Source organism: Tachysurus fulvidraco, chromosome 17 (genome assembly GCF_022655615.1).
Source record: "Tachysurus fulvidraco isolate hzauxx_2018 chromosome 17, HZAU_PFXX_2.0, whole genome shotgun sequence".
NCBI lineage: Eukaryota > Metazoa > Chordata > Actinopteri > Siluriformes > Bagridae > Tachysurus > Tachysurus fulvidraco.
In genome coordinates this window covers 13,652,439-13,665,299 of record NC_062534.1, presented here as the reverse complement: position 1 = coordinate 13,665,299, position 12,861 = coordinate 13,652,439, and the positions used below count along the sequence as shown (strand labels likewise).

Below are 12,861 nucleotides of genomic sequence, written 5' to 3'. Positions count from 1 at the left end.
CTGTATTCAAATGATGTCTAAAGACATGAAGCACTTCTTCCCAAAGTGCTTAAACTAGCATTTTAATACTAAAAAAGCAACAAGTTTTAGACTGATGGTTTTCCTATTCCATGATCTAGTCACACAGTATTGATCTATTCATTGATAGACATCTGTATAGTGCTGTATAGGAATGGAAACAGTGTCCTTTTGGCTCACTCAGGCAGTATTCTGGTGTTTTTGCTTGGAGCTACTCTGCAGACTTTAATACTACAGCCATCAGTTGCTTGGTGGCCTGATTGCCAGTCCAATTAATTGATTAAGAACTTTTCTTAAATGTTTTCACATCTACAAGTGGAATGAAACATTAAATCTGTTATTAAACCCAATTCTATTTTCAAGTTCTGTCATGATCTAGATTTGGTTTCTAGGTTTGATTTCCTTCTCTGCCCTTTGTGTGTCAAGTTTGCAAGCTCTTCCCATGCCTCAGGAGTTTTTTCTGGCTACTCCAGTTTCCTCCTCCAGTCCTGACTGGCATCTCTAAATTGTCTGTAGTAGGAGGGATATGGTAGCCAGAGACAAATCCCAGGACCACCAAGTGTCCACCACTGGACCCATGTGCAAGGCCCTTAACCCTCAGTTGCACAGTTGTGTAATAAGACTGGATAAGAGTGTCTGCCAAATGCTGTAAATGTAGTCTGTGAAAGTGTGTGATTGTGCCCTCCAATGAGTTGGTATCCTTTCCAGGGTGTCCCATATTGTCTGCCCCAAGTCTGCTGAGAAAGGCTTCAGGCTCCCTGTGAGCTGTGTAGGATAAGCACCAATACTTTTAAGTAGCTTTAGTAGGTGATCTAAGTTGAATGATTGGGGGGAAGAGAGAACATCGGTAATCCACATCGGTATGGAGAAAAACATCACAAGGACAGGCAAGTAAACATCGTTCTCCTTTACCATAGTGCTGCGGAACGCTGATTGGTCAGAGCACATTCATTTATGTACATACCCCTTCTCACACAGAATAGCCTCAGATTCGTGTTCTTGGCTAACAAAAATATATTTTTAATAAAAATGTGGCTATTGCTGTTGTAATCTACCTCAACATGCGACCTGTTGCACATCCTGACATGCCTTTCTGCTCAGCATGGGTGTAAACAGTGGTTATTTAAGTTACCTGTAAGTTTTCTGTCAGGCTGAACATCATCAATCTGGACACTGACCTCTGACCTCTGCAATTTGTTTCCCCACCCCTCACAGTATTTGGTAAAACTAGAGCTTAAAGCGTGTGTTAAAATGCCTGAAATACTCATATTAGCTCATCTGGCTTAAAGAGCTATGGTGCAGTTAAATTCCTTCTATGTTTGATGTGCACAACAGCTTAAGTTCTATAATAACTACATGATAATATAGATTGTACTACTGCTGCATGATTGGTTGGATCCAGACAACTGGGCAAAATGGCTCGAGCATGTTAACTATTAGCATGGCAACTCCACAAGCATGTTAACAATTAACATGGCAACTCCATGTGGTCTTTTGCATCAATACAACATTTGTCAGACTATATATTTATAGTCACGCCCTCCAGTGTCACCCATATGAGGATGGGTTCTCCTTTGAGTCTAGTTCCTCTCAAGGTTTCTTCCTTCCATTCAAGGGAGTTTTTCCTCGCCACAGTCACCGAAATCACCTCAGACTTGTACCTCAGAAATTTATTAAATTAGAAGCGTTTTTATTTCAGTGGATCATGTAAATGCCAATTGCTATGTGTCCTTACCAGTAAACATGTAAAGAATAAAAGAATGGTGCATTCATAAGGGTACACTTGATGAAAAACTAAATTTTGGTCCAAGTACAGAGATGGAGAAATGAAACAAAGACACTTTTTAAATATCTGCAGTCTTTTTATTTTTCGCAAGACTTGATGTGTTTAATACATCTTTTCTCTTACATTTTTTTAGCATGTTCCCCCCCTTCCCCATGTTAAGTCTATCCTCTGAAAGAATAAGACTTGTACTGTTATAACCTCTCTCAGAGACCAACTGCTGCATATTTACATGATTCTTTCTCTGTAGTCAAGTCTCCAGTAACTCCGTTTCAAAGATGGCGCTGTTCCATTGTTCGGAGGGATCGACTACACAAACTTCGTCCTGTAGCTCGGTATTCCTGCTAAGGACTGTTGGATCAGAAAAGGCAGTCGTTCCAGTCAAACTGTTCAACTCACCTCAACATGGAAGGACCTAAATGGCTGTTCCTTCTTTGTGTGCAACAGAGGGAAGGTTTGTTGTGGAAAATTTATGAATGCTCTCATGCACAACAACCTTTAAGGATTCATTACTTAACATATGTTAAGTCAATCAGAAAACTTGATTTTCCTCCATCTATATAAAAATGAACTCCAAAGAACCATCCAAAAAAAAAAACCCCAACAACAACAACGCTCTGTTCAGGGCCTGTGAGTGAGTGACCTCCAATCAACAGACACCGAAGAGATTCCTGCGAACACTTCAAGTGTTGGCAATCTGAATGGCAATTTTAAAAAGTGCATATGACACTAAGACACTCATGAGCTCATGTTCAAGGCTATCCTTAACTCTTCAGAGCTTTTATAACATCCTTAATTAACTATTAGAGGTTGGAAAAAAGGAATGACAATGGTAAGCTGGTGGATAAACAATAAGCTTTGCATTACATGAAATTTGAAGCCAGTACAGATTCAGGTAATTTAGGAAACTGTTAAAATGCAACCATCTACAGATATAAATATATATATATTTTTTCCAATACTGCACTTTAAGGACGTTATTTCATGTTTGTAAAAGAACTTGGAGACATGCAGTTAAATAACTTACTGTACAAGAGCAAGGAGGGAGCAGTTCACTGAGAGAAAGGTGGATTCATTTTAGAAGGGGGTAATGCAAGAACCCCTGCTATTTTCTAACATAACACTGTACTTGTCAGTCATCAAAAAGAAAACCTACATGTACAAATGGCCTGTGGAGCTAAAGAACAGTCAACAACCCACAAGATGTGAGAGGTATGCTACTGTTGTGAGAGGCGTCTTTTTCTCCCAACGTAAAGACACATTATGATAACGTACCGAGGGTTACAGATTTAGGGAGAATAAGCTTCTATGGTAATGCAGAGACGACTATCGTGTGATAAGAATGGATTTAAATAGGGTACTCTCATAGGTCTGCAGTAGAACAAATGAAAAGAAATAAAACATTTCCACACATACAGAAAACCACTCCATCTCACTCAAGTCAGCTCCATCAGTCATTCTGGCAAATTTGCTGTAGTACCCAATACATAGATTTACAACGTAGAATACATTTCTAGCAAAATTAAAAACCACCAAATATAAACCCTGTGTTAATTTCATTATTGCTCTTCCATGTCTTGAACACCATTCTAATTCACATGAACGCGTTTGTCCGGGTGGATGTGATTTCCTTCCTTGTGACGTGCCTGTGTACAGAACCACTGCCATGCAGTCAGGCTGCATCAGCTGCAGTGTGCGTGCCAGAGATAGATGAATAAAGCTGAACGGTTACGTCCGTGCACACAGCCCTCTCTTACAACAGGTCATCATCAGGTCACCTTTTGTACAGTGCCCATGATAGGCCTGTTATTAGCCAATCAGCATTTAGATGAACAGAAAACATTCCAAAGGTTTCTGCACCATTCATATACTTTCCATTCATTCCAATCACTTCAATACACTTTTCTTATAAGACATGACATCCCTGACAGGATGCTGATTCTGTTTTTGTTTTTTTAAAAAGGACTCTTCGAATCTGCATGAGCTAGTCATTTGGACTCTGTAGCACATTTTGCTTGGCCCTCATCTTTTAACATTATAAACTAAAACGCTTGGTGTTCTTGCCAACGTCTCTGCCACACAAGCTAGCAAATCAGAAGCATACCCACATAACAGGTGTCTAACTGGTGATTGTATACCTGCTACATTTTGCTTCACTCAGTCTAAACATGGTATAGGAATTTAATAATAAGCTATCTTAGGAAAGGCTCTCTCAAACAAACAAACAAACAAACAAAAAAGTCATTTCACCTCAGCTCTCACACTCACTCTCGCACACATACACAAACATACATACATACATACATACATACATACACCTAAATATAGAGCAATGCTTAGGCTGTAAAGCTCCTTTTGGAAGAATATATATCCATGTGCTACTGTAAACACCGATAATGACTTCGGGAAGCAAAGTCCAGCTGAAAATGGTAGGAAAAGGAGGTGTTTCTGTTTCAGAATCCCATGTACATGAGAGTCCATTTGTATTAAAAAGGATAAAAAAAAATATTAGGGTGACGTTATTTGAGTATTAATAACTTGAGTATCTTTCCTAGATGGCAGACAGACCACAGTCTTAAAGGCATCCTCTTTTCTTGGTTTGTTTTTTTTTGTTTTTTTGTTTTAAAAAAAAAAAGCCCTCTGACAGTTTCTTCTCCACACTAATGCTCATCCTTCGCCTCTGAAGCGCTCTTATCTGGTGTGGAAGGTCAGGAGAATCAGAGCAGCAGCTGCAAGGCTCAGCACCAGGCTGTACGGTGCCAGCCGCACACCACTGGAGGAAACCTTATTTACATTTATACGGGATTCCTTAGGCGTTGGTGTAGAGAAATACATATCCGTGTCGTTATCACAGGAGGATGAATCACAGCCACTGCCACTACCTTCTCCACTGCCATCCTCTTTAACAAGAAGGAGAGAGAACAGAGTTGAAATGATTGTGTCTGATTATGTTAGTGATTTACTAAAAGGCATGATAAATATTTTTCCTGCACTAACACACCCATTTGAAACATCAGTAGCCTGTTACTTCAACCAGTTAGTTTAAATGGAAGTGTTGGAAGCAGGGAAAACACTGAAATGGACACATTACAAGACAAGGTACAAGAGGAACTAGCAGGGGAAGCACTGCCCAAAGATTGATGTAATATACACAGCAATGATCTCACTGTGTTAAAATTACTGCATGTGTGATCGATTCTTACCTGTGTCATATGTGATATCGTTTCCACTGAGTGCTGCTTTCAGCCATGTGGTCATTTCCTTCAGCACAGCAATCTGTTTGCGAATCACCACGTCAGGCTTGGTGATGTCCACTTCCACATGTGGATTGGATACCTGATTGGCTAAGCCATTGCCCAAGACCACAGACTCATACCTGATACAGCACAAAAAAAAAACAACAATTAGAAAGTTTAAGGCTACATCCTGCTATAAGCAAAATGATGGCACTCAGGAATTGCTCCAACTCACCTGCTCTTGGCTGTGCCATTCCAGCACTCGTCCCCGTGGGTGACCCTGTCTCCAACACAGACTGTCTCTGGTAAAGTAGACCAAAACTTTTTGGCATGCTTCAGCTTCTTCTTCACATCTGCCACCTGGTGAAAATTGTGACTTATACTTTCACCACAGCATTACAATTAAACAGTGCAATGTAAACAGAGATCTGAGTGCCCTATGTGGACCAAGGCAGCAAAACGTGTTTTTACCAGTCTATCCATGTTGGTGCCAGCTGCAGTGGTGGGTCTGGAATCTGGGCTGTATGGTCGGAAGCGACCAGGGAATCCTGAGTCTTTGGTAGAACGCCGGGAGCGGAGGCCTAAACTTGGCTGCCCACAACCCTGGAATACCTGAGGAACCCAAACAGGAGAGCATTCTACAATTATTACAATTTCAAGGCACTTATTCAGGTTACTTGTTCTTCCATGTACCTAGCATGAATTTATAGGAATAGTAATGCTTTTTCATTATTTTGACAAGTGCAGTTTGCACAAATGCAATGTGAAATATAGAGTAGCAAAAGTCTATCATTCATTGCTTAGAAAGGTGATAAGAAATGCAAACAAAGAAAAACATGGAAATTAACAAAGCATAGAAAATAGAGCTCAAAATGACAAACAAAACATGTAATGATCTATATTTGTAATAAAGAACTTTACTAACAGCTACAATAACAGCTTCTTTACTCATGCAAACATTTGCACTTTTTGCTTCCGTGAAATATAATGCTTCTTTTTTCCGTTCTTTGCTCAATGAAGAATATTATTATAAATGTTTGAATAATAAAGTACCGTGTACAGACACTAACCTTCTGTGTGATTTGCATGCTGTTCTCCTGCATGTTCATGATTGCATCAGAGATCTTCACATCAATGGGGTCTATTACTGACTCAAAGTTAAATGGTCCCACCAGTCTTTCAACCAGAGTTAGCATGGCATCTAAAAGACAAACACATGAGCATACTAAGTACGAAAGTATGAAATGTTAACCTTGACATGAAGGACCCAAAGCACAACACATTAATATTTTCTCAGAAACATCTGGAAAACTCTGCTTAATCTTTGCTTTACTGGTCCTTATTTAGGCTTGCTGGGAAGGGGCAGGGGAATAAATAAATAAAAAGTGTGAATTAGACAACGTCTAATTGCTGCTATAACTAATGTTTTACCACTAGGGGGAACCACAGAGCTGACAAAAGCTGCAATAAAGGCAGCCATAGTTCAGCCTTGCTTAAACAGCAAGCGGGTTTAGCAAGGCGCCACAAAGCTGATGTTCAAGCAAACTCTAGCCAGGTACTGTGCAAGTGTACATGTGTGTTAATTTGCTAATTTTTTCATTTGAGTCTAGTGCAGTTTTTCTTACCATAGAGACCCAGCATACAACATCTTATAGGAACTCTGTTTTTCATTACATCTCAAACTAATCCTCCAAGTCTCTCTCATTATCCTCAGCTCTTATAACTCGTTATAAGACAAATTTACTGCCTGTGTTTTTGGGACTGTTACACCTCTCCAATGCTAAACAGATTTGCCCACACTCCTGTTCCTTACCCAGAAAGTTGTTCCACTCTGTGTCAAGGTCGGCTTGGTTGGCCAGGCAGCCACGCATCACGTTGAGGCAGTAGTTTTTACATGGCTTCAGAGCCACTTGACCTGCGCAGTATGGGCAGTACAGCATCTTCATAGCAGCACGCACACAACTTGGGGTGGCACTCACCTGTGAAGGAGTAACCAAAAAAAAAAAAAAGTGGTTGACCATTAATCAGCTTTAAAAAAGTTTTTTTTTTTTTTTTTTTTTTTTTAAAAAGGTGCAAAGGTCAGCTGCAGAGGTTGATAAGTAACCGGACCACTCAATTACAGAAGAACACTTTTAATCGATAATAAAGCAAAAGGTCAAAGAATCTTATTAAGGTCATGTTCTCTTTCAGGATTTCCTTTATCCATCTGAATGAATCATTGTGCTCACCGTGGAGACTTTGCTGACCACATCAGGTATGAGAGCTAGGCCAAGGGTGAAGGTGCGGGAAGCAATGAAGGCTCTGCTCAGCTGCAGTCTCAGCTTGCGTGGCACATCGCCGAACGGCATTAGCTCCTCTGTATGCCGACTCACACATTCCATGTATGCGTCACTGAAGTCATACTGTGCATTGACCAGGCGAAACATCCGCTCAAGTAGATCAGCCCAGAAGTCGGACAGCATGTTATCGAGGTGCACGGCAGAGCTGCCCGATGTGTAGTAGAGCCGCAAGTCACGAAAAAAGTGCTTAAAAAGCTCAGCGTTCTTCACATACATGACTCCGTAGGTGAGTATAAACATGTCATGCAACGACTTCTCTGCATTGTCCAGCAGCTCTTTGAAGAACTCTACAAGAGAGAATGGGAAAGGAAAATAAGTTAGATTATGCAGCTAAGGTTAATAAGGAAAATTAGTTAGATTAGACAGTTAGATTAGACAGCCCCCCCCCCCATTTATTTTTTTTTATGTTTCACTGTGTAAAATTGATATTTCATTGTCATTACAATCAAGAGAGATGAATTTCATATAGAACAATGTTTTGTTCTTTCACGTCTGGAAAAGCCACTAGGGTTACCAGTGAGGCCAGATAAATATGGGTTATTCTCAAACACTTTAATGCATTTTCCATTCAACCCAACATTGTTCTGCAAACATTTTCTTGCAGCCTCTAGGAAAATAACTTTTTATCATGGGAGAAAAGTGCTGACAGGGGGGGGGGGGGGGAAGGAGTGGAAGAAAGAATGAAAGGAAGCCTACTGTTCACCCAGTAACATCTCACCCATCAAGCCAGTTGAGACTGACCACCATCAATGGCATTTTTCTGTTGTCACATTCCATTCGCTTTTTTTCTTTGTCTGGCTGCTGCTCCTGCTCTGTCCTTCAGAAAGGAGCTTTCAATAGGATTACTGAATAATGCAGACCCCCTTCGCCAAAAAGGGACCTGTACCCTGCCTCGAGCCTCTCTCTTTCCCTCTGCTCTGCTTTCAGTTCATCAGTTACTTCGGAAAGCCCTCTTCAGTGGAGACCGGGAACAATGACCTACTTCATCCTGTGGAATGTCAACCCCACTCCCCACCACAAATAATCCAGCCCTTCTCTCCCATGAAACACCTTCCCCATGGTCCAGGCTTTCTTAATCTGTACAAAATGAGAATTCCACTGAAATGCTGCACCTTATTTATTATCTTTCACCCCCTTTTTTCTCCCTCACACACAGACAGAAATAAGAACAGTTTTTGTTACATTGACTACTTCCTTACTGGTTATTTGCAACAATTTGATGCATTTAAGTTATTGTGTGTGAAAGAGTTGCATTCATGCCCTCTATTAAAATCAGATTATACAACAAGCTGGAATTATGCCAATACTGGACCATATCAGAAATATACAAGCACACCACAGCACTTCTTTCAAGCACAGTGACCGGCCCACCACATATGATGGTCAGGTAAGCCAGGCACCATCACTTCCACTTCACACTGGCATCCACTCGGCAAAATGGCAGGTGGTGTGTATGTGTGGAGGGTGTTGAGGCCGTTCCTTTAAAAGCCGCTGTGTAACCACGGATACCGGAAACACTGCAGCCTTTACGTTCATCAGTGTTTCAGCGGGCGGCCATCAGCCCCATACTGACATGGGAAGAGGAAAAGGGCATGCAGCTCAAGCTCTCGACTGAGATTATAACAAATTCACGCCCCAGCTAAACAGGGTAGAATGCCAGATCTGACAAATGTTGAAAGTCACACAGCAAAGCCATGACTGGGACATAGAAGTGAGAAATAGGCAGATAGTTGGAGAAGGAGAAAAGAGAGCTGGATCAATTAATAGAAAGATGGTGAAACTGACCAGTGGAGAAAACAGTTCTAATCCATGCTAATATGAAATGTTTAAATAAAGCCTACATACATAAAATAAAGGACTCTAAAGCAACTCACTATTCAGAAGATGTTTTTTTGAAACACCAAGAAAAATCGGATTTCAAGTCATTTCAGTGTAACTAGTTTTAAACATCGTTCAGTTTGATTTTTATAAAAGTCTGAGATTTTTACACATCTTGTTTCATCATTAAGTGCAAGGTCATGGAGCAGTGTAGTCTGCCAATAAGCGAACAAGTTTGAGACCTCCCTTCTGGTATTTCCATTAAAGTGAGCTATCCTTTAGCGAGTAGTTATATGCAAGGCTACTCATTTGGAGAGTAATAGGTACATAATTAGCATTGGAATTTGATCTTCAAGAACAATATTCTTTACTTTTAAAGGGTGGCGCTCAAAGCATTCATCCTTTTTTCCAGTGGTCTGCGCACTTGTACCATTTCAAAGGAAAACTCAGGTAACATTTAAACATGATTATGTACTGTCCAGAAAAAGACCATATTAAATAAGAAAAGCCACCAAAGCTCTATACTTTCTTCTGTCCATCCTTCAAAGTATTCCATGTTCCCTGACCTTCCTTGTCCAGACCAGTAATTGCTTCCCATTTGTACCAATTAGTCAGTGAGTTCCTTTCTTTTCTTGTGGGATTGCAGGCACCCTGCCGCGCAGCTGTGGTGCAGGACATGAGAGTTTGGGGTAGGGGGCTTAATCCTGCAGACAATACCGACCTGGCCATAGCTATCCAGACCAGCCACACCAGAGCTATTTTGAGCTGTGATTGAAAGCTCAAGACTACTCTCACCACATCCCACACACAAACACGCATGCTTATGGTCATTTTATCTTAATGACCATTTATCTTCAGAGCTCAGTGTAAATATCCAACTTTGTAGTTCTGTTTGCTCGATTGTGGGTGTGTTCATTATCATCTACATCTCAAGTCCACTGTATACAATTTGTGCTAGTTCCTGTGGGCCTGCTCACTTGTTTGATGTCTTAATGTCAACAGTTTACTTCTTGGAACTCTGATGGAAGAAAACTCACCTATTTCAACTCCCTCATCACCCAAACTTTGAGGTTTGTTTTTCTTTCTTTCTTTTTTCTTAAATAGAGTTTTAAACTTAAGGTAAAAGAAATTCATGTGGTCACATTTGAATTGAGTGCATCCTAGCACATTAACGTCATAGGGGTTTTTAGCTTGTTAAACAAAGTGCATGCGCTGTTTTCCCTGACTAGCACATTTAAGCTTATTCCCACGGTAATAGTTCAAAAGAGCTGAGAACCTGGAGCTGGCAAGGAAATGAAAGGCAAAGAAAAGGAGAGAAAAGGAACAAAGGGCACAGAATGGGAGCTAGGAGGAGGCAAAGGGGGAGGAGGAATAAGGCTGCCACTGCATTCCGAAACTTCACATTCCTAATCACATCTGGCTGCAATACAGGCATTCGTGCTCACCATCACTCCCTAAAGCTTTTCTCCTAACGGTACAACACAGACACACATTGCTAGAAAAAGTACTTAGCACAAACATCCAGCATCATAAAGGCAAAACGCTGTGTCTTTTTGTGCGAGTGTGTTTGCGTGTCAATCCATAAAACTCAGACAAATGACTCTTCCCCCACTATGAAGGTCACATGATACCCTCCACTCTCTTCCACACAAACACATTCATAAAGTGGCATATGCCACCAGTCAGCAAGTCAGCTCAACTTATCAGCATGTATCTCTTTGGCAGTGCACATCCTGGCTTAGCTTGAATTCATGCCTCATGTATGGTATACCTGCTACAGAGTTTAAAATGCTGCAAACCACAGATATTTTGGACAGGATGCTGAAAAATATCAATGGCTTAATAAAATTTGTATCACAGTGGTGGACACAAGTTCATAAAATTTTAAGATTCTATTGGTCTCTGTTATATTTTCTAAACCAATAAGGAAACAAGAATGAATGTTTTAAAGCATCACAGAGGTTGAGATGTGTTGTGTGCGTGTATGTATGTAGTGTTGCATGGTGCAAAACAAGTGCAATCACAACAGAAGTACCACAGTTGCTTGCATTGGCATTTAAGCTTTAGTACCTAGTAGGCATCTGACATAAGTGTTAAGCTAACTATCATTCAGTCCCAAATAAATCAGCTAATTCTGCTGAAGACCAAGAGCTCTAATAATTTCCTATCTGAATCAACTTAACTGGCATTGTACTGAAACATTTATGCTGGCAGCTCATGGCAAAGCCTTCATCATCCTTAACCACTTCATCTCAAACTGTTTTGTACATTACGGAGTTCACGCCTGCAAGACTTTATGACAAGAATGTGATGATAGGCGACCAATCTCTCCCTGTGTACACGCATGTGTGGGGCTGTTCCCCTCCTGGGTGAGTCAGCAGAGCTCGTCACGTGTTCCCATGCACCCCATCACCCTCAGTAATGCAGAAATCTGATATCCCTCCCCCTGCTAGATATTTACAGCCACATGCACAGGAGAAAGGAAGCCTGGCTCTGGACATGTGTGTGGTCTGTCTGACAAGCTTTTCTGTATTTCTGTGAGGGAACGCATGTTCTGTGGGACAGGTGGAAAGACGAATGAGAGCACGCGATCTAGGTCTCTGTACGCTGTATTCAAGCTCAATGCTTATTTCATATCAAATCCTGTGGGGTTCATGGATGGCATCGTTCAAGAAAACATTAATAGATAGAATAAATGATAGTACTAAATGATTGGTACCCTTACAGTGAGGAGAGAATAACAGCACGGAGGCTCTTCCCGTAATGTCTACAAACATGTAAGCCACTTAGACTGACTGTGGATAAATCTACTGGTTCTTTTGAATTCCTTTTCACTTTACAGGTCATGTACTTATACATTAGCAATTACAGGCTAGATTTATTTTTCGTTTTCTTTAGGCTGCCTTCATTCTGTCAATCATAACCTATAGGATTATAAGCCATTGCTCTGACAGGTATGGTTTACTTGTATCCCGTTTCTCTTTTAATTTGTGTTATTTATGCTGTTTGGGTCATTAGCCTAGAATAAAAAAAAGTGTGGGGGCTTGTCTAGACTTTTTAAATCTGTATGCTTCATAAACTTTAAATATCATCTTAATAAGAGGTGTAACCATTTGTTGGACCAGCTGGGAGTTTTTGTCAAAATGAAATGATGGACAGAACAGAAGCAAGCAGAGGTGGCTGACAGAACTGCAGAAATGTAAGTGACTCAAAATAGTAATACATGTATTGGAAGTGTACAGATGTGTGCAGGTGGATCATGTCGGACCTCACACAGACACGCACTGAACCTGCTCAACATGACCAATGTGAAAGATACAAGTGTATATGTACGACAGACGGAGCATGAGCCTCACGGTCAAAATGCTGGTGTCTCTGCATGAAGGTGCTCTGCAGGTTGGTGCTCAGCTGGGAGATTGGAGCCTTCAGATCCGAGCGGCTCTGCTGACTCAGCTTCTCCTCCATCTCCAGAGTGCAGCACGAGAAGCCTTGAGGGCACACCTTCAGATCAGCTTCTGCAACACACAAAGCAGGAGACAGCTCTTACACAAGTGTTCTTTAAACCACTACTTGTATAAGCCCGATAGAAGAAAAACAAACTTAAATGCAAAAATGCATAAAACTTGGGATGGGGCAGTAAGAAGAATTCATGGTATGTTACGCATAA

The 12,861-nt window shown here is 40.9% G+C and overlaps 1 protein-coding gene across 1 annotated transcript in view; it reads right to left on the bottom strand.

Annotated features, from left to right (window-relative positions):
• Nucleotides 1-1,859: 1,859 nt before the first annotated feature.
• The window catches only part of gpc4 (glypican 4), a 30,398-nt gene continuing 19,396 nt past the window's right edge, over nt 1,860-12,861 (bottom strand). Inside the window, exons 2-9 of the mRNA XM_027135679.2 lie at nt 12,551-12,709; nt 7,266-7,663; nt 6,851-7,016; nt 6,108-6,238; nt 5,509-5,649; nt 5,273-5,397; nt 5,005-5,177; nt 1,860-4,701 (exon numbers count right to left, since the gene is read on the bottom strand). Coding sequence (XP_026991480.1) covers nt 4,493-4,701; nt 5,005-5,177; nt 5,273-5,397; nt 5,509-5,649; nt 6,108-6,238; nt 6,851-7,016; nt 7,266-7,663; nt 12,551-12,709 — 1,502 coding nt within the window. The 3' untranslated portion in view covers nt 1,860-4,492. The remainder of the gene's footprint in view (nt 4,702-5,004; nt 5,178-5,272; nt 5,398-5,508; nt 5,650-6,107; nt 6,239-6,850; nt 7,017-7,265; nt 7,664-12,550; nt 12,710-12,861) is intronic.